The sequence below is a fragment of the Drosophila ananassae genome, chromosome 2R (genome assembly GCF_017639315.1).
Source record: "Drosophila ananassae strain 14024-0371.13 chromosome 2R, ASM1763931v2, whole genome shotgun sequence".
In the NCBI taxonomy this organism is placed as follows: Eukaryota; Metazoa; Arthropoda; class Insecta; order Diptera; family Drosophilidae; genus Drosophila; species Drosophila ananassae.
The window spans coordinates 18,967,327-18,992,248 of NC_057928.1; the positions used below are offsets into that span (position 1 = coordinate 18,967,327).

The 24,922-nt window shown below is 48.0% G+C and overlaps 1 protein-coding gene across 7 annotated transcripts in view; it reads left to right on the plus strand.

Annotated features, from left to right (window-relative positions):
• The window catches only part of LOC6506967 (talin-2), a 27,793-nt gene continuing 2,871 nt past the window's right edge, over nt 1–24,922 (plus strand). For 2 of the 7 annotated variants that reach the window (XM_014909511.3, XM_001956870.4), the window contains exons 1-14: nt 3–138; nt 9,463–9,705; nt 14,489–14,762; nt 14,827–15,225; nt 15,286–15,477; nt 15,538–15,616; nt 15,672–16,175; nt 16,235–16,323; nt 16,640–16,728; nt 17,092–17,208; nt 17,293–21,880; nt 21,945–22,135; nt 24,201–24,317; nt 24,379–24,894. In XM_014909511.3, coding sequence (XP_014764997.1) covers nt 14,627–14,762; nt 14,827–15,225; nt 15,286–15,477; nt 15,538–15,616; nt 15,672–16,175; nt 16,235–16,323; nt 16,640–16,728; nt 17,092–17,208; nt 17,293–21,880; nt 21,945–22,135; nt 24,201–24,317; nt 24,379–24,894 — 7,017 coding nt within the window. In that variant the 5' untranslated portion in view covers nt 3–138; nt 9,463–9,705; nt 14,489–14,626. Of the gene's footprint in view, nt 139–1,682; nt 1,910–9,462; nt 9,706–12,126; nt 12,146–13,462; nt 13,615–14,488; nt 14,763–14,826; nt 15,226–15,285; nt 15,478–15,537; nt 15,617–15,671; nt 16,176–16,234; nt 16,324–16,639; nt 16,729–16,996; nt 17,023–17,091; nt 17,209–17,292; nt 21,881–21,944; nt 22,136–23,493; nt 23,960–24,200; nt 24,318–24,378; nt 24,895–24,922 lie in introns of those variants that run through there. The other 5 variants (XM_014909512.3, XM_014909508.3, XM_044714685.1 and 2 more) reach the window with 5 other exon arrangements.

The following is a 24,922-nucleotide window of genomic DNA, read 5'->3' on the forward strand; positions in this document are numbered from 1 at the left end:
AGCCTAGCCTTTTCCCGCTAACAGTGTTGGTAAACCTCGCGATTAGTGTTACAAGTCAACAGAAGTTTTTTTAGTAGAGTGTTTTGTTTTATTTACTCATTTTTAATGCACTTTTAGTCAGTTTCGCCGTGTGATTTTGTAAGTAAAATAGAGTTTAATGCTAGCCCGTGGCCTATCAAGTGTAGGAGCATCAAGGACAGCAGGAAAAATCGGCAAACACAGCGACTGCAAGTTCAGCTGCGACCAACAAGAATTTCGTTGTTGTTTTTCTCACTAGTGGGTGCTCCTCCGGGGCGTGGAGCGTGGAGCACCCTCCCTCGGAAATAGCGCGCCCCGCAGGAAAAACTTGGGGTTTCCCTCCATGGGCTTGCCATTTACGATGTTGTGGTCACGCGAATTCCGCCCCATTTCGAGTGGTCATTTTCTGTTGTAAAAATCGTCCACCTCCCAGAAGCAGAACGCAGAAGGGAACGCCCGCATTTGTTTGTATATATATTTGTGTATATTTTGCCCACGTTTTATGCTAATTAAAGTGCAACCTGTTTTTTTTTTAGCCAGTCGGTGGTAGTCTTTTTCAATAATTGAATTAACAAGGGAGTCTCCACATGCGGCGCATTATCAGCCCAGCAGTCGGTTTGCTCCCAACTTATCGCTCTTGATTGAAAGCCAGAAAGCCAACAACTCAGCGGAGGGAGCACACAGCGAGCGTATATGGCGTAGAATTCCGAGCACGATAAGATAACTACGACTTCAGTACTGCCTGCAGTTGGGGGGAAGTCATTGTCGGCGTTGTCATCGTCGTCGGGATTCGCAAATTGCCTTCAATTTTCGAGTTAATTGTGAAGTTGCAACCCCGAAGACTCGTGCTGGCTTCCCGCTGGTACGCGTAAAAAGATTTCAACTTTTTTTTATCCCTCGACCCTAGTCTGCCGGCTCAATTGACCGATGAGTGTGTCAATAATTGGTCCTAATTGAAGTCAAAAGCCAGGCGTAACGCTTCATTTGTTGACGCACTTTTCAGTCATCTAGTCATGAATATTATTGGCATTGGGAGCTCTCCCTAGAAGCAAAATAACTTTTATAATGTTAACCATTTGTATGTAAAGTTTATGGGTATGCCCATTACATTCGTTTTAAAGTGAAAGTTGTTTAGGAAGTGGTTGCAGTTTGGGTCTGTGTATCAACCCTTATTGTTTTGTTTCTTAATTAAGTAACTTCCTTCCTTGGCTAACGATCTTAACACCTTTTGTTTCCAATTAGTCGAGGTAGAACTCTTATTGTAGCTTCTTATTGAAAAGCGCCATAGGCCTGTGTCACAATTCTATGGCTAATAGCTTCCCAATGCCGTTTTTCTCGGAACTGCCCAAGTGACTAAGCTACTTCCACTTCCACTTTGCCGCTTCCTCTCGATTTGTGTGTGTAAAAAGAAAGAGAATTGGCCCAAGCGGCTGAAGATTAGTCATCAGGCAACCCACTGGCATGGGTCCATCACCTTGTGGCCCGGTCTGCCCTGTCGCCCTGCCGCCGCCTGCTATCCGTCCGCTTTTCTGGTACATTTTGTTTTGTTTACATTTGAAGACTGCGATCGCCGCAGAAGAGAGCAGCTGACGGAGAAGAAACGAGAGAAGCCCGCCACCTGCTAGGCTCTCTTCTCGACCAGCCGCCTGGTCGCTCTCAACTGTTGCTCCACGGCGGGGGCTCTTTGGGACCCCATGGCTCAGTTGAGTTTCATCCGCCGTCGGTGCCAATTCGTTCGATTGTGCCGCGCCCGATACCGATACGCGTATAATACACATACATATCTATAGAATATATACAAAATTGTACTTATAGATATCATCAGAGTCGTTCAAGTTCAACCAAAAAATTTCAAAGAGTTCCCCAGCTCAATTGTGAAAAATCAAAAAAGGTATATCAGCCAATTGCCCCAGTGCGAGTATTAGTGCGTGACATATGGTGTTATTTTTAAACGGTCAGCGGGAATATGTGCCGCCATTCCGCCAATGATCGAATCAATTGTGTAACACCCATAGTTCCATCTCAAAGTACAGTGTGTGATCTGCGCCGGCGCAAAGCCCGAAAAGGAAAACCCTTTTCCACGCACCGGAAAGGTTCAGCTCGCATCTGGAGATTGTTTTTTAGTTTTTTTAGTAACAACCAGAAAATTACCTCATCGCTCTGCCAGCTTCGCTCTGCGGCGTCGACGTCTGATGTCTGCCCCTGACTTTATGCTTCCACACACACAGATATTTCATTCTATATTTCTTGTTTGAACAGAAGACACCGGAAAAAAAGATCATATACTAATAAAAATATATATTTCTCTGGAGGGGAGAAGGAAGAACCCTTTACAGCACTTAGCTTGGCCCTGAGATACAATTTTGTTTTGAAAATAAATACACAAAACCTGATCTCTGTATCTATTATTTAGTCAAATCCTATAGAGATCATGGTAGTATTTTTTTTCGGTGTCTAACAGCAGCTGGCTGCCTTCAGCGCCACCCACTCCACCCCCTTCAGCCCGCCTCCATAAATAAAAATTATCTTTAGGATACATACGCACGCTTTGGATTTGTTTTGTATCTTTTACTAGATTTATTGGTTTTTTTTACCTCTTCCACTCTCTCTTTCTCTCTGATTTTTTAATTTGCATTTCGAAGATACTTTTTCGGATTTTTTCGGCATTTTTGTCATAATTTCTCCGACTTTTGTGTGGTTTCCTCACATTTTTTGTTCGATTGTTTGGCGAATTCCGCTGTCGCTCCATTTTGTGGGCGTATTTTTTTGTTATTATATATCCATTATCTCAAAATGTCAATGCTCGTTAAAGTCGTTTCTCGATTTCGGTCGCCCTCTCTCTTTGGAGCTTTTTTGACCTTATTAGCGTTTTCGTTTAGTGTTTATTTTGTTTTTTGGAATGCCCCAGCCACATAAACACGCTTCGGAAATATAAAGAAATCGAGATCCAAGCTCATTTTCACTCCATGCTGCTGTGTGGGCAGAGAATCGGGCCCCACAACTACCAAATATACGAAATATCGGACGTAGACATGGACGTGTGGAAGTTTTGCATCCGCCAAGTGCTACACTTGACAAAGTTTTTGGATATTAATTGGGTTTTCTTAAGGTTTCTTCATTTCAAGGGAGCTCTTAATATTCCAGAAGATTCTAAAAACTAGATAAATAAAACACATTAAAGTTGGATGTTTTAAGAAGTACTTATGACAATAATATTATGACCCAAAAACTTTCCAAATAAGGGATCAAGTTATGATCTCTTTAGTAATACTTTGTGACAATTATAAGTCCTCCAAAATAGACCAAATGAGTCCTCCATGATCTCTCCCCTCAACTCTTTTTATTTTCCATATATCTCAGTAATTAAAACAATTTTTTTTATTGTGTGATATGTAGTGCTGCGTGTACACTCGTTTTCGATGTAGCTGCCAGCAAGCCATTCATTGAGCCAACTGATTTGTAACTCGGTCACTGCTGGAACTGAACTGCCAGTGGGCAGTGCACGTTGCCCATTTTGGGGCACGTTTCGATTGCCGCCAGACAAGTGACTGCATTTTCCACAGTATCTACAATATCTGCTTGAATTTTTTTGCTTGGAAGCTTTTTGCATATTTGCTTATTTATTTTTGTTATTTGTTATTTTTTACTTTGCTGTTTTATTAATTGAGCTGTATTCATTAATTCGCGTTGCTCTGGGCGAGACGAGACGAGTGGAGTGCAAAGGTCGAGCTCCATGGACACTGGTGGCCATACAACTTTCGAAAGAGAGATTGATGTCCCGGGGATGTTATTGCAGCGAGGATTATTTCGTAATTCGTACATTTTGTGCGGATTAATTGATTTTCATTTGGCAGGCGTGAAATGAGAGGAGTGTTTTTTTTGATTTCTTTATAATCGAAAATGTCAGTAGAGGGAGTCCGAATGTGGGGCTTCTAGGGAAAGTTAATGAAACAACTTTCCCTCCAGTAAGTGTCATTCATTCATGACACCTTTTAATTAATTCTTTCTAGCCAGTTGTTGAAATTATTGTTTAGGGCATGTTTCAAGCTCAATTAAATCAATTGCTAACCATATCAAAATTCAACAAACAAAATACAAAAAAAGAGAACAAAAGCCAAGCCGTAATAACAATTAAAAAATAAAAATAACAAGTGATGTGTGCGCTCTATTTTCTTAACGCCTCAGCGTTTTCATTGGCTTCGGATTGCACTTACACTCGCAGATACATGCCTGCATACACGCTGAAAGCGTATATATATAGATACAGATACATTTCGATGGTAGGTTCTTAATGCCCCCCGCCTCCTTCTCAAACTGCTGCCGCACACATGTTTCAGTTTCAGTTTTGAGTTTTCAGTTTTCAGTCCAACATCAAAAAATGCTAAATAAACAGAAAAATTTATATGAAGCCGAGAGAGATTCTATATTGAGTTCGATTGGCTCTGTCTTCTGGCACCCAGTCCCTGCCCCTCGTATTATGGAATAGTTTATTGTTTGGGAATGTTTCTTAATTACGCGGAACTCTCAAGTGGCGGAGGTGGAAAGCGAAAACCAGAACCGCACCATATCGGAATTTCAAGTATTTCCTCAGTCGGCCCTCCTATACGATTCGATTCGATTCCGATTCGAATTCGCATTCCCTTTTTGCACGAACACTCATCCTCGATATTGTGGTTGAGTCATTAGGAGTCGTCAGTCCCTTGTTTACTATTAGTGCTGATAAAAAAAAAAAAAATTATATGCATTTCTAAAAATAAAACTCGTATTTGTGGTCTGCCTTCGGGCGTTATGGTCGCCCGACCAAGTTTGTGAAGTTTGCGAGGATTTATGCAAAAATTAATTTCCATTATCCGACTACCGAACTCGGTTCGTTTTATTTGTTTTGTTTATCGTCCCAGTCTCTGTCCCCCCAGTGGCTGGGGAAGTGGGTTTGGCACCCCGATCGGGTTGTCTCTCGAATACGATTCGATTCCCAATCCCCCATCTCCCATCTCCCCACCAAGAGCCGTGGGTGTCGTAAATCCCTGCTTGATTACGTCAGTAATTCATTGGCGTTTTTCTGGTGGGCTTTAGCGGGCGAACACGCATATGGGCACTTCATCAATCTGTCAGTCCGTCAGCAAGTCCATTGGATGCGGTCAGTCGATACGTCAGCTTCGGCATTCCAGCTTTGGACTGCAACGGGTTGCGGTTTGTCACTCCGCCGGATCCGCACCCAAATCGGCGGGGGGTCGCGCTGAAAAATGACTCGAAACCCTTAAGATGTAACTGCTTTAGGGCGGTATGTGGAGCAGGATTTAAAGGCTTAATTGTTTAGGTTTTCCGAGAAACTAATCTAGTTCTTGTGGGATTGTTCCAAGTGTATTCCAACCCCCCACATTTTATGCATTCCATTCCCGATTTGATTATCTCTCTCCGCGAAAGTGTCTCCCCTTTTCCGGAGACTGTCGTGTCCAGTGGCAGTTATCGCTAGGCCTGGCCTTGCCTTGCAATTTATTTCCATTTCATCTGGGTGGGGCTGGGGGAGCTCTCCAGGGGAAGGCTCTTTTAATCAATGAAACGGTATTGTGAACGAGTGTGAAGAGCAAAAATACTTTTCTTATTTGGTTTCTGGCCCTCAAAGTCAACTCAGCTGGTCTGCTACGTTCGGCTCCCTCTATCAGGGATGGCCCTGACTGACTCTATATCTAAATATATATATTGTGTTTATATGCGAAAGTACCCCTGTCGCTTTTGGCACTCACTTGTGCGAAAATCCATTGGAGCCCGGCAGTCGGGAGCCTAATTTCTTGCCTCCTCCGTCGCCGATTGACGACGACATCCAAGTGGGTAGAGAGCGGGCTGGCTTGGCTGCTCCCTCTTAAGTGGGCATGGGAATGGAACTTGGCATCCAATCATAAAATTGCTTGGCAATGTCTTTCGTATGTAGATGTGGCAGGAAGGAAGGAAGTAAGGAAGCGAAGGCAATTCTTGTTGGCAGGAAATGTGAAATTTCTAGGGGAGAATCGTACATTGTCTATAAATACATACGTTGAATAAAAATATTAACATGCGAGGAGGAATGCTATAATACTTCCTTTCCGATTCACCTTACTGAGCAATCTCTGTTTACTGATGTTATCCGGTATCATAAGTAGAGCTAATTACAAACACACTCCTCTCCATGAAGAACTCTAATTAGGGCTCTGATCCCTATCACTTGACATCATTTGGCCGCATTATGATGTGCCACCACCTTGATGTGATACCATAATTGAAAATTACAGGCCGCCGAGAGTCCTTTATTGTGTCAGCCCAACCACCCACTACCCACTACCCACCAGGCTTATAAGCCTCCCCCTTTTGAGGTCACTTCTCCAGTCGATTCATTCGAATTGATTTGTTTGTTTGCCTTCCCATCCATCCATCCGTGCAGCCATCCATCCTTTGGCTTGTTTATTTGTGTATTCTGTTACTTTTAATGCATCTTTTATCTGGATTTCGCCATCATCGTTGGCCGCCCATTGTTGCCGCTGTGACTGCCCCGATGCTGTGACTCTGATAGTGATACACAAATTTGTGCCCCATTGTGAGGCGCAGCCCCAGCAACGGCTGCGATGTCTTGTTTACTCAAATTACATCCCGGGTTCAGGGGTTATCCCAAGGTGCACATAGTCTCTCTTTCTCTAGGAGATCTAGGGGAGTCCAGTCTGCTATCTGGCCACTCAACTTGCCTATGGCATCAAGCTCAAGGAGAACATTATTCTTCTTAAAAAGTGTTTATTGCCGATCAATTACCATAAAGTTGAACGCCCTCAATCAGAGGAATGAAACGTGACTGTTGTTTATAAGTATTCTCCAATCGAAATTCGCCAAATAAACATTATTTTCACGTTTGGTTCGAATTGTATATCCTATCTGCCAATGCAATTACAATTTTTAAACAAAGAGTGAGAGTTCTTAGTCAGATTTTAAGAAGAAAAGAAAGAAGATTCATAGAACTATTCATAGAACTGAAAATATCACCTCAGCAAGGTTAGAAAAGCTCATAAAACTTTGAATTATAGCTCACATAAACTTTAGTTGTTTCCTTATAACCAACATCATTGTTTTCCAACAACTGGTAGTGTTTTGAAATTGTAATTGCACTCATTATACCACTTTTCTGTAGCTCTCACTGGATCGTGACACATTTGCTTAACGACCTTTTTTTCGACAGTCCGTCACTTTCCACCGACATCAAAAATAGCGAAATAAAAATCAAAAAACATAAAACTTTTTGCATGAGTCGTTGGAGGCTGGTGGCTGCTGTGTTACATTACTCAGGCGAAACCCCATAATCAAGCGAGTCGCCGGTGGGCAGTGATCAGATCTCGCATCTCGGGGATCGCCATCTGCTTGGATCCCCAAACTACCGAGTCGTAGTACACAATTTTTGAAATTTCTATAAATTCAGCAGTGACTCATAGAGGACGGGCCAAAAAAAATACAAGCAGATGAATGAGCCAAGAGCATCGCATCATCATCGGTTGGGTGGTACAGTGGGGATCCCACCGAGAGACACTTTCTGCGGATCAGAAGATTAGAATACTCGGAGTTCACCTGGTTGGGATCAGTTCTGTAAGCGTTTGACGTTGACTTTGCCGGCATTCTGGTCGTTCTATTTCCAGTCTAGCGTGGAAATCGTGCCAGATCGAAGTGGGAGGGATTGGGGATTGGGTATTGGGGACTGGGGACTGGGGTCTAGTGGGGATTTCGATTCTTCACACATTGAATTTCCAAACTTTCGGGGTTGTAGTACGCATCGTATCGAAAATCCAAAAGATTTGTCTGCCCTCTTGGTTGCCCCACAAAAAACTTTGTTTACCTTGAAAGTTCTCGTTTATGCTGGATATTTTTAGGAACTCGCATATATAGAATCTAGGCGATTGAGCTCATATATAAGGTAGATGTTGTTTTGGTTTAATTAGAATCTGTTTTGCTTTTATCGTAAAGGGAACTTTTTTTTCTAGAGAGGCTTCTTTTCAACACATTTCTCTGGCAGTTGAATTTTCTTTGGCAGTTTATTTTACAAATTTCTTTTCTCTTTTTCCCATTTTTATTTCTTGGCTGTGATGTGATTTATAGGATGGAAGGCTGATTTAAGCACTTGGATGTGTAGTCATCACCACCGTCACGTCTATATGATGTATTATTCTGTGTTCAGGCCAGACATTAGTGTTGATTTTTGGCATGAGGTGACAGACAGCTAATTCGAAAGCTTAATTCAATAATGAAGACTGTGATGTGGGGGAAGAATCATAGATACAAGATCCCTAAGCCATAACCTATAGATGGCAGTTGGAGAACCCCCCTCCTTGCGGGCCAATAAACCCATTCCCGACAGCCTCTGTCGGCCATAAAGTGCTCTGTCGGAACCCTTTTAGCCGCCGGAGGTTCAGCATCATAGAACGTGCCTGAGCACCTAACCCGACATCTGGCTGCATGTCGGAATCGTGCCAAGGTCTCAGATTGTGTTCGCTATAACTACGTGACGCTATCGTTTTGTAATTTTGATTGCCCCGCGAAGAACTCTATACAGCTACGTAGTTACAGATATGTACTGTCTCTGTATGTCTCTGTGTGTTTGTGAACCCAATCAGCCGTCGACCCACTAAGCTCGAAAACTTGTCCAACGCCCACAATATCGCATTTTCGCTTTCATCGAGCGATGCCAAGAGAGGAGGCCGGTGGAAGGAGATCGGTGGGTGAGGCCGGTGAGGCACCCACCCACGCCCCGAGATTATAGTGTTTCTTGTGAATGAGTTGAGGTCTGACCTGCACCTGTAAGAGGCGGATTAACTGCCTCTATTGGAGTAAAGACTTTCAGATTAATTAATCTTTTGATTAAAATGTTGCCTAACTTTTATTTTAGAAGTAATTTTGAAGAGTTCAAGTTTCCAGCAACCGCATTCCTGGCCAGACAACTCTCTAGCCTATCCTATCCGATCCGCTTCGATCTCCGTCTTGACCGTCTTGATGCACTCTTTTGGGCTTTTGGGTGTTGATTGATATTTTCTGTAGTTGTTCCTTCACTGGCAGTTTTCTCGAAAGTCGTATAAACAAAAGCCGCTAATGGAAAAGTCTGGTGCAGCATTCTTGGAATGGTATTCTTGCTCCGGCTGCCTTGGTGGCATTAACCGCAATGCCAGCATCTATTCAGTCCGTATATGTGCGGCTATAGATATACAAGATGCTCCAGCAGATCTCCCTCTAGCTCCTCCACCTCCTTTAGACTCCTCCTTCGCAGGCAGAGGCCTGCCACCCATCATCGGCGAGGTCGAGCTGTGCTAATATGGAAAATGAAAACAGGAAAAATGCTTTGTGCGTTTTCAGATACACTCCTAGGTTGTGTGCAGCTCTGAAGTAGAAATTGCGGCTCATGCTGGGAGAGATCTTAATTTGGCTCTGCTCTTCTATTTGCAGATCTTCTAAACAAATCAAACAAACGACAACAACGAAGAAATAGAAACAAGCAACGCAACATCAGTAACAGCAACAACGACAACTCCAAACACTGCCCCCCACACCACACACTCCGACACACACACGAGCGAGTACACACAGCAAACAACTTTCGATAAACACATTTCCCAACAATCCATTCGAAACCAACTGAAACTGAATCGAATTTCTTAGCCAGAGTCCGGCGGCTAACAACGAATTGAGGTGAGTAGAGGTGATGGACCCACAATACCCATATCCATAAACAAATTTTAGCTTTCTTCGTGTGAAGATTTCTTTAAGATTCCAGAGAGATAAGGAAGTGAAGAATATTAAGCAAATATTTTTAAATATCTTAGCTATCTTAAGATTGCAGTTTAGTGTTTACCTCTGCGGTGTATGATTCATAAGAAAACAGCCCCCTAAAGCACCCCTTGGCACTTAATCAATGACTATATCCTAGTCCTACCTATAAAGGATATCACTAATAGGTCTCTTAAACTTGATGGCCTTCCTGGAGCGGAGCTTCGTTTTATGTCCGAGAGACCGCTGGGCAAATTCTATTTTTCCACTTAACAAAACAGAAATAAAAACTGGGAAAATTACATAAAAAGGCTCCACATTGGCGCAGCTCTATGGCATTATGTTATCCTTGTCAGGACAATCAGTGGGGAAAACATGGCTGACTGGGGGTAGGGGAAGGCTATCCTGCGAAGGAGTAACGACGTGTCCCAAGACAAGAGAAAACTGTGCAGATTCCTTGGCGGCCACCACAGGACTCCTACGCAGGCACACGCGCTAGCTCCAGGATAAGGATACACATACACATCCTTTTTAAATGGCCAGACAAAATGGAGGCTTTGGCGCCAGAATGTCGCGCCAGTTGAGCTTTTTTTTTTCTTCGCTCCCTCCTTCGCTATTATTGCTGGGATAAGTGGTGTTGGTGGGTGGATGATGAGGTCCTGGTGGGTGGACTTATCCTTCGTGTTGACTTAAAGATAGTTTCAACTTTTGGTAACTCATTTCCCTGCAATTAATCACGCAGCAAATCTGATTTCCTCAACTAATTAAAAAATATCTAGAGAAGAAAAAAAAGTAACATATAGTTGAGGAATAGATCTCCCGCTGTCCGATTTTCCCAATTTTTCGACCATTATTCATTTTGCATGGCCGGACGGGATTGTTGTTTCTGTTAGCCAAGCGCCAGCTTAATTTATGCAACTTGGCCAGAAGTAAATGGTAACAAAAACACGCCAGCCAGTTGTACATAAGGCGATGGCGAAGTTCAGCCATTGGTGGTCCCGGGCCACCCATAGGGCGGTCACAGTTGGTGGTGGATTTTCCGCAAGGAGCCGGCAAAGCGATGGGTGCTGGAAACAACCATCCCTGCCGCTTAGGCAGTTTTTACGATCTCATCCTCGCATCCTTCTCGCACATCCTGGTCCCAGGCACATGCCATTTCATCGCAGCATCACACCAGCAGGGACATCATCCGACATCCTGGCCGCGGAGCATGCGCCGATGGGACGCCAGGACGACGCCGGCTAGTCGCCGATTCTCACAATGCTTACGACTTGTGGAATGGATGATGCTGGCGTCAGAAGCTCACGATGTGTCGCCGGCATAGCACACCATTCTAGGCCTAGCCGCTAATCGGGCAGGACTTGCTGCCACAGCTGCCACACAGCCACACCAACTTCTCTCTACAAGAATTCCAATAATAATTGTTCAAGTCGCGTTTTGAAACCGTTTGTGCCTCAGTTGTTGTTAAAAAAATTCGTTAAGTTTTGCGGTCTACAAAAGTGCCTTTTGTACCGTTTCGGTTCCTGTTTTTTGTCGTCATAGTTCGTGCCTTATCCCCAAGGAGGAGTCGAGTCGAGTGCCTTGGACAGAAACTTTACTTTTTTAAATAGTCGTTAAGTCATCGCCGATTGAATCGCCGATCTGCCACTAGTTTGCCTTAGAACTACAAAGAAACAAAACACCAAAAAAGAAAAACTGACAAAAATTTGTTATAATGCCTTACACGTTTTTAACGAAATATATACACACACAGTCACACGATTATATATTTAAAGTTTAAATAAGAAACAAAACTTTACACCAGCTTTTATACTAGAGAACAAAAAAGTAAAAATTTTAAACGTTATTTGTTAAAAAAGAAACATAAAAAACACACAAAAATGTTGTTGTATACGAGTTTTTTAAGATTTTTCACAAATTGTTAGCGGTTTTTGCCATCGTTTTGTGTTGACTACTTTTTAAATTTTGAATTGTATTTCGGTTCCGTACAATTTTTTGTACAAAAACGGTCAGGACTCCGTTGCCGTTGCCAACACCACAAACGTGCCTCTCGGCTCGTCGAGCAGTCGCCCCGCAGGAGTCGCAGGATCTTCGTGTGATCTCCTGCCGCAGAAGGCGCTGCCGAATGCAGTCAACGATTTTTAAAATCTCCTTCACAAAAACAAAAACACATAAGATCCTGTTTTAAAACTACACCAACAAACAACACACTAGAACACACCAAAAACAAGAAAACACAACGCCCCAGCGTGCCTTTCTAAGCATTAGTCCTTAAAACCCCTAACCGTAAGCCTTGTGCCTTAAATCTTAATTTGGAAAACGCCAAGAGATTCCACCATGAGTCTTGACCAGTTTTTGAAAAGTAAGTTGAATGAGATTTCTATAAATAATTTATCTTAGCCAAGTTAAGCCATTTTCTTATGTTTTTTTGGTATTGGAACATGGGACTCCCCCCACAATTAATTAGTTTTTCCCACAGACCAGCGGTGTGGGCCGTAAATTACATCCATTAGCGGCTCAGTGTGACTTCTGGGTAGGAAAGTGGTTGCCAATTAGTGAGAGGCTGCGACTCCACCTCCGATGGTCCGATGGCTGGCTTGGGGATACCATTTGCATTTGGGATGGAGGTGCCCCCTATGGGAGTTTTGGGAAGTGAAACTCCTTAAGAGTGATGGTTCGTGGCAGTCTTAGTTCATCAGCTACCACTTTATGACTCCTCCATTGCTCGAAACTTGCCATAAAATTAACGAATATTTTACTGATTATTGGGCCTTATGGCTAGCCATTGGCACTAGGATTTGGAGAAACCATCAAGTTCCTGATGGGAAATGCGATATTCTTCTCCAGACTCCCTCATGTTTGTCTTTCTCTGATAGATGGCTTCTAAGGCGAGGTCCTGCCATTGTCCTAGACGTTTTATTAGCTTGGCTTGGCCTTATAGGAGCATATAAAGTTAATTGAATCAATAGGTGGTATCGAATTACTCCACCAAGCGGGGAAAGGTATGGGAGGAAGGTACATAAAAAAGGACTTTATGGAAAAAGGCATAAATACTTGGAAATAAAGGAGGTTTTTATTATTGACAATTAGGAAACTAACAGAAACTAATAGTAGTTTATATCATATATCCTTTTCTATTTTTCTCCTCCTTAGTCCTTTTCCTCCACAGTCTAAGCTCTGCGCACTGTGATTCCTTTGTGTCCTGGAACCTGTCGTCCTGCGGCGCATTGGAGGCTTTTAACCCGCCGCCGCATATCAGATTACGCACTGAATGTCCTGCCACCACTCTCTGCTGGCTCCCCACTCTCTCCTGCTCCCTGCGCAGGATTCAGATACTTGCCCAGCTGGCGCCACTCAGGCGCTTTGGAAGAAAAGCCTCCTATTTCCTCTCCGAGAGAGATAACCGTTAGAGGGTGCTTTTTCCACAGAGACTGCTGCTGCACCCTTCCACTCTCTCTCTCTCTGAAAGCACGGCGCAGGCGCTCTTCCACGCCACCTTCTCGCGCTCTCTCCTGCTTTCTCTGGGGCTCTCTCCTTTTTGGCGAAAAGCCACCACTACTTGGCAACGGGATGCTGACGTCGACGTCGACCAGGCAGCATCCCTCTGCCGCCACTGCCGCCGCTGCCGCTGGCTCTGCCGCAGAGCTGAGTCAGCCTTTCCATTTCCTTCCCATCACTTACGTGCCAGATTCCGTGGACAGCAGACGTGCCTCAGCCTTCGCTCCGCCATCGAAGCCAACAACAATCCTTCATCCAGCTCCGGAGAAAGCCGACCACCACATATGCATAATCGCCATATGGAAGAGCAGTCGTCCTGTCCCGTTATAAAAAGTAATTGTTAAAGTGTATCAGTGTCTAAATGTGTGTGTGTGTGTGTGTGTGTGTCGTCTGCCGGAAATTTGAAGTGCTTCCGCTTACAAGCTTCCTCTCTGGCTGGCTCTCTCCGACAAAACAGAAAATGTGCAAATGGCAAAAAAAAAAACAAAACATTTGTGCGAATTATTGATTTTTGCCAACCAATGACCATAAAAAAATGGTGTATTGTTTGCCAAGTGAACTCTGACACACTTAGGAGCTTTTCTTGCCCCGTCCAAGGATCGGATGGCCAAAAAAAAAAAAGCGACAGAAAATCAATTACGACCGCTTTCGGGGATGGAGAATGTGTGGCATTAGGGGAACTTAACTTGGCTTTGCTTCACAATCCCAAGCGAATGTCCTCTCTCACTAATGACAAACTAGGACCAGGACCAGGGGGCGGTGGCAGGGGGGAGAGCCAAAGGAGCAGCGACAGGACCAAATGGATTGGATGGATGGATGGGGGGGGGGGGGTTTACATTCCTACCCCCCTTTAAGGGAAACTACAATGGGCTTTTCAGGCTTTGATTTGGCAACTGAAGTGTCCTGAGCTGCCCTCTCTCTGCCTCCTCTCAGCGAGTGTCCTGTGCCCTGTGTGTGTGTGTTTATGGAGAAGATTTTCATCAGCAATTTTATCGGTCGTCTGCGTTTTGGGTGGTGGCTGCCACCGCCTTTTCCCGGCTATCTCTTCACGCTCTGGGGGTGGTTTCGGTCTCTGGTCTCTGGTTTCTGGTTACTGGCTCTTGGTTTCTGATTTCCAACTTTTCCCATCAGTTTATTACCATCTTTAAGGACATAGTTTAGCCTCAACTGATGCCTAGACTAATCACTATCCCTTCCACCATTGCAGTGCCTTTTGCATTTCCCACATCCTTGGACACAAGACCAAGGAAACGACGACGCGGCGGAGGAGAGAAAGTTAGAAGAAAAGAGGCAGAAGAAGTACCCTTAGCAGGAGTCAAGAGAACGCTCCAAAGACGACAACAGGATGTCCACGCTGTCGTTGCGCATCCAGCTGGAGGGCGGTCGGGTGACCAAGACCATACAGTTCCAGCCCAACACCACAGTCTTCGATGCCTGCAAGATCATCCGCGATAAATTTGCCGAAGCTGTGCAAGGACAACGTGAGTTCTTATTAATATCATCCTTGAAGGACTCAATCCTTTAATGTTTAATCTCTGCCCACAGCCAGCGAATACGGATTGTTCATCTCTGATGAGCAGAACCAGCAGGGCGTCTGGCTGGAGGCTGGACGCACTCTGGGCTACTACATCCTGCACAACCAGGACACGCTCGAGTACCGACGCAAGCTGCGCACCTTGCGCGTCCGTATGTTGGACGGTGCGGTGAAGACCATTCTGGTGGACGACTCCCAGCCGGTGTCGCAGCTCATGGTGGTTATCTGCACCAAGATCGGCATCACCAACCACGAGGAGTACGGCCTGGTGCGGGAGGACAACGATGCGCAGAACGAGAATCTTCCAGACAACAAGTTTGGAACTCTGACTTTGAAGCGCAAGATCATGGAGAAGGATCGTGACGCAAAGATGGAGAGTTTGCGCAAGAAACTCAAAACAGATGATGAGAGTAGGTTAACCAGGACATGTCTCTAAGGGATTAGGTTCTAAAGAAGGACTTCCTTTTCAGTGAACTGGGTGGATGTGAGTCGCACTTTGAGGGAGCAGGGCATTGATGAGGCAGAGACTGTGCTGCTGCGCCGCAGGTTCTTCTTCTCGGACCAGAACATCGATTCCCGGGATCCTGTCCAACTGAACCTGCTCTACGTTCAAGCCAGGGATGCCATTCTAGATGGCACACATCCTGTGACACAGGAAAAGGGTAAGACTATCTTTCTTAAAGTCTAATTGGTCTGAGTTAAATTGTGATTTCAATCCTTAGCCTGCGAGTTTGCTGGAATCCAAGTCCACATACAGTTCGGACCTCACAATGAGTCCAAGCACAAGCCCGGATTTTTAGAGTAAGTCGGATGAGACCTCAAAAAAGGACCTCATTTAATCTTGTTCTTTCATCAGCTTGAAGGACTTCCTGCCTACGTCTTATGTCCGCGTCAAGGGCATTGAGAAGAAGGTCTTTCTGGAGCACCGAAGGCATTCGGAGCTCTCCGAAATCGACGCCAAAGTTCTGTACACCAAGACCGCCCGGGAACTGCCCACCTACGGCGTCACCTTCTTCCTCGTCAAGGAGAAGATGAACGGCAAGAACAAGCTAGTACCGCGTCTGCTGGGCGTCACCAAGGACTCGGTGCTGCGTCTGGACGAGCGCACCAAGGAGATTCTCGTCTCCTGGCCACTGACCACCGTGCGCCGTTGGGGCGCCTCGCCGAACACCTTTACCCTGGACTTTGGCGATTACGCCAACCAGTACTACTCGGTGCAGACGACGGAGGCCGAGCAGATTGTTCAGCTCATTGCCGGCTACATCGACATCATACTCAAGAAGAAACAGACCAAGGATCACTTTGGCATTGAGGGGGATGAGGGCTCCACTATGGTGGAGGAGTCTGTGGCGCCATCAAAGTAGGTTACTTCTTATATGTGCTTTGGAGGATTATTAATAAAATGTGATATTTTTTCAGGGCCACCTTCTTGCAACACGAAACGAATCGCGGGGAGCAACTGAATGTGGAGAGCCTGGCCCATCCGGGCATTATGCGTCCTTATGACGGTGAGTTTCAGTTTGTTTTTGGGCTTGATTTTAAATGTTTATATAAGATTGAAGTTTTTCTTTCATTTAAGTTATAATTTAAGTAATAAATGTGTTTAATTTTGCCAAGTTAGTCGTGACTTTGAAACTGTCTCTTTAAATACTTACTAGAGACTAAAGAAAAACATATTCTTCAAAAAATTAACTTAAAAATTGAACTATTTAAGCTAGAATGTGTAAAATATATTTTCTTATAAGCTTGATTACTTTTTACTTGCCTTAAGTATGCTAATTTTTTTGATTTCGATTCTCTACCACTCCCTTGCGATTACCAAAGGCGAGCGCTCCTTCACACAGAACGAAGTGCAGACAGTGCAGTATGGTGCCTTCGTTGGCCAGGTGAACCATGCCCATCAGCCGCCAACGGTGAGTTCTCTCTGCTCCGACTCCTCCTCCACTCCTCCATCTAACCACCACACTAACCCGCACATTCCACCCAAGTTAGTCATTATTTCACGCGCTTTTTGCTTCAGTTGCCACTGCACATACTCTCGTAATCCAGAACCCAACTTACAAACTTACCAGTTCCATATCATAGCCATAATGAATAATCCCACCTCATCTGAAGCAAACTAACATCAAGCATTCTCTATAATCCTATTTCCCGACATGCTGCGAATCTCTGAATCACCAGCAAGTGGTCATCCAATGTTTTACAAAGTATGCATACTCCTGCTGAGGATTTAGAGTCCATATATTAATAAAATGTATTCTGGTGTGTTTCTTTAGACTAAGGAGGTACGCATTAGTTCTGTGAATCTGACGGAGCCACAGCGGGCACTGCTGGGCTACATTTCCGCCGGCCGGGATGTCTTGATTCGCGCTGACGAGGAGCTGCGCACCAAGGTGAGTTGGGGGTTTGGATAACCTACTTATCCCACTTATCCAACTACATAGAACTCCATTCTAAAGTAATCTCTTGTCTGCCAGGCACCCATCCAGGAGCTGGGCAACGACTTGCGCTCCATTGAGTGGCGCGAGAACACTCTGGACACCTCCAAGCAGGCTGTCAGCAGCCATGTGGCCACCATGAGTGCTGCCACGGCCCAAATCATCACCGCCTCCCAGCCGGATGAAGTGGACACGGAAGCCATCTCCGCATCGGTGTCGCAGATCGCCCAAACCATACCAGAGGTTACCAGGGAGGTCCGCCTGATTGCCGCCTTGATGGAGAACGATTCGAACGGAGATCAGTTGCTGGAAGCTGCTCGCAATCTGTGCAATGCCTTCAGCGATCTGCTCAAGGCAGCGGAGCCGGAGAGCAAGGAGCCGCCCCAGCACCTGATCAACGCGGCCAGTCGAGTGGGCGAGGCCACCACGCATGTCCTGAGCACCATTGCCGAGGAGGAGGTGCCCGAGAACAAGGATCTGCACGACATGCTCCTGGCTTTGGCGAAGGCAGTGGCCAACACCACGGCTGCTCTGGTCCTGCGGGCCAAGAACATCGCCGCCAGCTGCGAGGACGAGCAGGCGAGGAACCGGGTGATCGGAGCGGCCAGCCAGTGCGCTCTGGCTACCAGCCAACTGGTGGCCTGTGCCAAGGTGGTGGCTCCCACGCTGCATAACGCTGCCTGCAGGGAACAACTCGAGGCGGCAGCCCGTAACGTGGCCAGGGCCGTCAACTCCCTGTGCGAGGTGTGCAACGAGGCCAGCGCAGATCCCAAGCTGAAGGCCGATCTCCTGGCCGCCGCCCGAGATGTGTCCAAGAGTCTCACGGACATGCTGGAGCACGTGAAGCTGAGCACTCGGGAGCAGGCCAACCGCACCAGCACCGAACTGAGTCCCGTGGAGAACGTGATCATCGGAACCGACATCCTGGTGTCCACGCACGACCCTCAGGAGATGGTGCGCCATGCCAGGACCCTGGGACAGACCACCGCCCAACTGATCCAGAGCATCAAGGGCGAGGCCGACCAGCAGGAGGATGCCGATATGCAGAGGCGTCTGCTGTCCGCCGCCAAGCAACTGGCGGATGCAACAGCCAAGCTGGTGGAGGCTGCCCGCCTCTGCTCCTCCAATCCCCATGACACGGACAACCAGAACGCCCTCCGTCGGGCGGCAGAGGAGCTGAGGGAGATTACCACCACGGCTGCGAACACGCCAGCAATGAAGCGCTCTCTGATCCAGCGGCTGGAGTTCTGCTCGAAGCAGGCTGCCTCCGCGGCGACGCAGTGCATCTCGGCCGCCCAAAACGCCGTGCAGCACAGCCAGGACCACCAGACCAAGGAGACGCTGCTGCAGGATTGCAAGCGAGTGGCGGACACCATTCCACGACTGGTGACCTCCCTGAAGACCACGCGTGCCCAGCCCGATGAGCCGCACGCCCAGCTGAATCTTATCGAGGCGGCCGAGCAGTTCATTGAGCCTGCTCTCCAGGTCTCCAAATCCTCGAGAGCCCTGCAGCCCACGGTTACGGATATTCCCTCAGCCACGCAGCTCTCCAAGGGCGCCTTGCACCTGGGACAGTGTGTCTCGGAGCTGCATTCGGTTGCCCAGAGGGCCCGCGATGCCTGCGGTGGCCAGGAGCTGGAGTCGGCACTAGAGGAAGTGCGCAAGCTGCACGACGTGCTGGATGACACCCGGCAAGCCGCCTTGGCCGGTCAGCTGTTGCCGCTGCCAGGACAAACGGTGGAGAACACCGCGGACGAGCTGAGGAAGTCCGCCAAGAATGTGGGAATTGCTCTGAGCCAGTTGCTCTCCTCCGTGCTGCACAACCAGAGGAGCTATGCCGGCGCTGCTGGCAGAGACACGGCTCTGGCCCTGGGTGACTTCACCAAGAGTGTCCATGGAGTGGCGGCCACCACCCAGAACCCGGCGATCATCGATTGTGCCGACGACGTGGTCACCAGCTCGGCGCGACTCATCGAACAGGCACAGCGCACGTTGCAGGGAGCAGCCAATCCGGACGCCCTTACCCAGGCAGGACGGGAAGTCACCAGTGCCCTGTCGGCAGCTGTGGACTGCATTCCCGGCCAGCGGGAAGTGGACGTGGCTCTGAGGAATGTGAGCGATCTCAGCGAGATTCTGTCCATGAGCGACTTCCCACCATCCTCGCGTCCCTATGCCACGCTGCAATCGGAGCTGAAGCAGGTGGCCGAGCAGCTGAGCAGCTCTGGTGGCCAGATAGTGGTCTCCTATGCCTCGCCAGCTCTGTTGGCCGACAGCAGCCAGAACTTTGCGGTCAACTACAGGGACCTGCTCGCCGTTAGCATGGAGATGGCCGGTCAGACGCAGGAGGAGCCAGTGCGCTCCCAGATGATCGAGTGTCTGCGCCACGTGTCCACTCAGTCCTGCTCCCTGCTCTCGACTGCCAAGTCCATTGCCGCTGATCCCGGCCAGCCGAATGCCAAGAACCTACTGCACGCCGCAGCCCGCGGAGTCACCGAGAGCATCAACCAGTTGGTGGACGCCAGCATCCAGTCCGCCCCGGGACAGAAGGAGTGCGACAATGCGATGCGCAACATCGAGGCACTGCGCCTGATGCTGGACTATCCCCACGAGCCCATCAACGAACAGGGCTACTTCGACTGCGTGGAGCAGGCCACCGGAAAGTCCAGGAACCTGGGCTACGCCATCTCGGAGATGATCAACAACGCGAAGCAGTCGCAGCACGTGGAGTTCAGCCAGTCGGTGAACAACGTCAACGACTCCATCCAGGGCCTGATTGAGAGCTCCTCCCAGGCGGCCTACCTCATCGGTGTCTCGCATCCCTCGAGTGTGGCCGGCAGACCCGGCATCATCGACCAGGCGCAGCTCACCTGGGCCTACCAGGGCATCCGCCAGCACTGCGACATTGTTTCCAGCCAGCAGTCCGCCAAGCCGCAGATGATCACCGCCCTCACGGTCATCGCCAAGCACACCAGCTACCTGTGCTCCATCTGCCGCCAGGCCTCGATGAACACCTCCAACCCGGTGGCCAAGAACGAGTTCATTGTCCTGGCCAAGCAGGTGGCCACCGCCACCTCGGATCTGGTGCAGGCCATCAAGGCCATTGAGGAGCAGCCGGTGAACGCCAGCCGCGAACGCTTGGTGGAACCTCTCCTGGAAGCTGTGAAGGCCGTTCGCCAGTATGCCTCCAGTCCGGAGTTCAGCTCTGTGCCGGCCAAGATCTCGGCCGAGGGCAGGAAGGCCCAGGAGCCAGTGATCCAAGCCGGACGCGGAGTCATCGACGGCGTTGTGGAAATGGTCAAGGCGGCCAAGTCTCTGGCCCTGCAACCGGACAACCCACCCGTCTGGCAGCAGCTCTCGATGCACTCGACTCCGGTTTCGGAGTCCGTCAAGCGCCTGGTGGACAACATTCGGGACAAGGCCCCGGGACAGGCCCAGTGCGAGCAGGTGCTCCACACCCTGGGCACCTGCACTCGCGAGCTGGACAGCTGTGCTCTGGCCGTGAACGCCCAAGGTCTCAGCCAGCGGCGGGACAACAACCTCCACGGATTCAGTGGCCAGACCATGAACTCCGCCTCCGAGCTGATCGACAAGCTGGAGCCCATCCGGGTGGCGGGCAAGAACAACGCCGAGCAGCTGGGCCACGCCGTCGGAGAGATCTCGCGGTATGTGGTGCCCATGGTGAATGGAGCAATCGGCGCCTGCACCCACATCGTGCACAGCCAGCAGCAGATGTCGCTGATCCAGCAGACCCGGTCGGTGGTGGAGAGTGCTGTTACTTTGGTCCAGGCGGCCAAGGACTCGGCTGGAAATCCCAGAGCTACCCACGCTCATCCCAAGCTGGACGATGCCATTGACGGAACACGGGAGGCTATCCAGGAACTGCAGCAGACCGTGGAGAAGATCAACGCGGAGACGGGCATTGTGACCGGGCTCATGGAGCAAGTGAACCGATCCATCACCCGACTGACGGACAAGCGCCAGTCGCTGCTGAACGCCTCCTACTCGGACACCTTCGTGGACTACCAGACGCGCATGGTGGCCCGGGCCAAGGAGATCGCCAGCCTGGCCAACGAAATCAATGCCAAGTGCAGCGTGGAGCCGGCGGCTCTGCCCCAGTTGGCGGTGGACATGACCCAGCACTACCAGCAGCTGACTCAGGACTCAGTGGGCGCCAGCACCACCACCACCTCGCCCGACGTGGCCATGCGTATCCGCACCACGGTCATCGACTTGGGTCGCTCGGTCAGCTCGATGATTTCGTCCTCGGCTGGCGGAGCCCGGCCGGATGATGTTCGCACCCAGAAGGAGATAGCCCGCAGTGCCCGCGAGGTCTCGGAAAAGGTGGCCCAGGTGCTGGCTGCCCTCCAAGCGGGCTCCCGCGGCACCCAGGCGTGCATCAATGCCGCCCACACGGTGTCTGGCATCATCGGGGATCTGGACACGACCATCATGTTTGCCACTGCCGGAACCCTTCACTCCGATGGAGATGGCAGCTTTGCGGATCATCGTGAGCACATCCTCCAGACAGCAAAGGCTTTGGTGGAGGACACCAAGGTACTGGTGACAGGAGCTGCTGGAACACAGGACCAACTGGCAAGTGCTGCCCAGAATGCAGTGTCCACTATAAGTGAGTAAAGGATAATAATTTCTGATTCTATTATGATACTAATTATGCTTTTTGTCATCCTCAGCCCAACTGGCAGAGGCAGTGAAGCGGGGCGCCTGCTCCCTGGGCTCCTCCCAGCCAGACTCCCAGGTGATGGTCATCAACGCCGTCAAGGATGTGGCCTCCGCCCTGGGTGACTTGATAAACTGCACCAAGGCGGCCTCTGGCAAGTCGATAAACGATCCTTCCATGCAGGACCTCAAGGAGAGTGCCAGGGTAAGTCCGATTCTCACACTTCTCTCCCCAGTCTCCCCTTTTCTCTTTGACATTCTCTGACTTTCTCTTAGTTTTTTTTAATCTCTTGCTAAATAGCTTTCGTTGTTGTGGCTTCTAGTATATTCCGTAAAATTTGTTTAATTTATTTATTAAGTTTATACTTTAAACTTTATACTTTAAACTTTAAAGATTAAAGTTTAGAGTTTATATTCTCCTCACTCACCGAATTGTAACTGACTCTACGTGGTTATGGTTTGCTTTCAAATACTATTTATGGGTTTAGAGACCACTTTTGAGAAGACTGGACCTGAAACAGAGCTAGGAGTGACACTTTGGACCTCACTATTCATATTTTATCTCGAATAATATCTCTCTTCCGTGCAAGATATGTAACGCGCATACATAAATGTTGTTTGTGGCATATTTGAATCGCGACATGAATAAACATCAAATGGCTTTGGCACTCATCCACCTGAACAATAATAATCAAAGGTTCTACAAACTCACTCCCACCCACATCAATGTATCTCTCTCTCTGTGTATATTTAACCCGATTTTGTCCACTGCTCCTGCTCCTGCTCCTGCTGCCTGACTCTGACTCTGATTTTGTTTATTTTTTTCAACACAAGCGCATCCTGTTGGCCTCAAAAAGCTTCTGCTGCTGCCCCTGCTGCCTCGCTCTTTGTTCTCGTGTTGTTTTTTGTACTTTCACTTAATGTTATTAATGTTATCAATGTTTGTAACAGAACGCACCCACCAAAAGCCCACTACTTGCATCATTTCCCCGAGGCAATGGCTATGGCATCGGCATCAGCAGCTTGTCCAACCCAACCACCCTTGTCCAGATTTAATACCATCCCTTCCTGGATTTGCTTGCAACCGCTGTACTGTGCTGTGCTGGCTGCGCTCTCTTAATCACTGAGGCACCCCAACCACCCACCCTTTCCGTTACACCCACCCTATCCTGATACCACCACCCACCCAACCTACCATCCACCACTTTGTACAAAAAAAAAAAAGAAAAACTCAAATGGGAAAATCCATAAATTGATGTATTTTTTCGTTTTTGCTAATTCGTTGTGCCTTCGGCGTGTCTGCTCTTCTTTTTTTCCCACAAAACAAACAAAAAATCAAACAAAAAATCAATCAAAAAACCAAAAACCACATCTGACAAAAAACCAAATCGCTCATGAATTGTACAAAAAACGCAAAAATCGCTCCTACTCCTCCTTCTCTTCATGCGCTGCGCTCGCTGTGGAATCAAAAAAATCTGCTATCAAATCGATATCAAAATCAAAACAATCAAAAAATCTCCATTCATCCACATACTCATCCGCGTATGTACAAATCGAAAGCAGACGCTTCAAGATGTTTGCCAGGCAGCTGTCCACAATGGCCACAATTCAGAAACTAACCCACTCAGAAACTCAGACTCCATCCGCACCAGCAGCGGCCACCGCATCCTCCACTGCAGCAACAGTATCCGCAGTAGCAGCAGCATCGAAATCCGCACGGGAAATGGGAACTGAGAGTGAGGAGTGCCTCCGACCCCCGCCCGACACCATGAAACCACTTGATTTTTAATCGCCACTTGAGAAATTTTCGAAATTGAATTCAAGCTGATTGTAAGGGAACCTCCGAGTGCTGGGTGGAGTTCATTTCTTAAACTTAAAAGCAATCACTAAAATTTAAAACAATTCTTAATCACTTTATGTCCAGCCCTTGGAGGTCCTCATTTGTCTTTTGTCCTTGTTATTCAGTCATTATTTTCAAAACTAATTCGTATTACTTAATTATGCATAAAATAAAAAACAGTTCAAACTATTAGTTGACTTTCTTTTAGTTTTAAATATTGAGTTGTAAGAGTGTGCCAAAGCCATTTAGAATGTTGTGTAGAATTAGAACTTCATTATTTTTAGATGTCCGAGTAGTTTGTAGTTCTAGAAACTCTTTATATCCTTAAGCCTCTTTCTAAATCATCTCTGAATCTCTGAAACCCAACCATTAATCACAATCGTTTCTGCTCTGCCTCCCCAAAAATCAATTACACCTTCCACCTAAATAGGTAATGGTCCTGAACGTGTCCTCGCTGCTGAAGACAGTGAAGGCTGTGGAGGACGAGCATACTCGTGGAACTCGAGCCATGGAGGCTACCGTCGAGGCCATTTCCCAGGAGATTCGGGTGAGTTTTTAAGATGAAACTTTATATTCAGAATACTAATTAATATCTAAACGATCTACAGGCCATGCACACTCCTCCGCCAGTGGGAAGCCCTCAGGTCAACCCCGAGGACCTCATCCGCGTCACCATGAACGTCACAGCGGCCACTGCCAAGGCTGTGGCTGCCGGAGCCTCCAATCTGCAGGCTGATATCGTGGCTGCCGCCAATCTGGGCCGTCGTGCCATCTCCGACATGCTGATCGTCTGCCGCTCCGTGGCCTGGAACTGTGCCGAAACGGAGGAGCTGCGCGTTCGCACCCTCGAGGCGGGAACTGCTGTGGGCGAGTCCTACAGGGACCTGCTCAACGGCATCCTGCACAACTGCAGTGCCGACGATCGTATGCATCTGTCACGCCGCGTAGCCAAGTGTGTCACCGACCTGGTGGCCATGGCCAGGCTTCTGAAGGGCTCCGACTGGATTGATCCCGAGGATCCCACCGTGATTGCCGAGAACGAGCTGCTGGGAGCAGCTGCCTCCATCGATGCTGCCGCCAAGAAGCTGGCTTCCCTCAGACCACGTCGCCAGGCCGATGTCAAGGTAGGGATTCTCTCTATACTCCTTACGG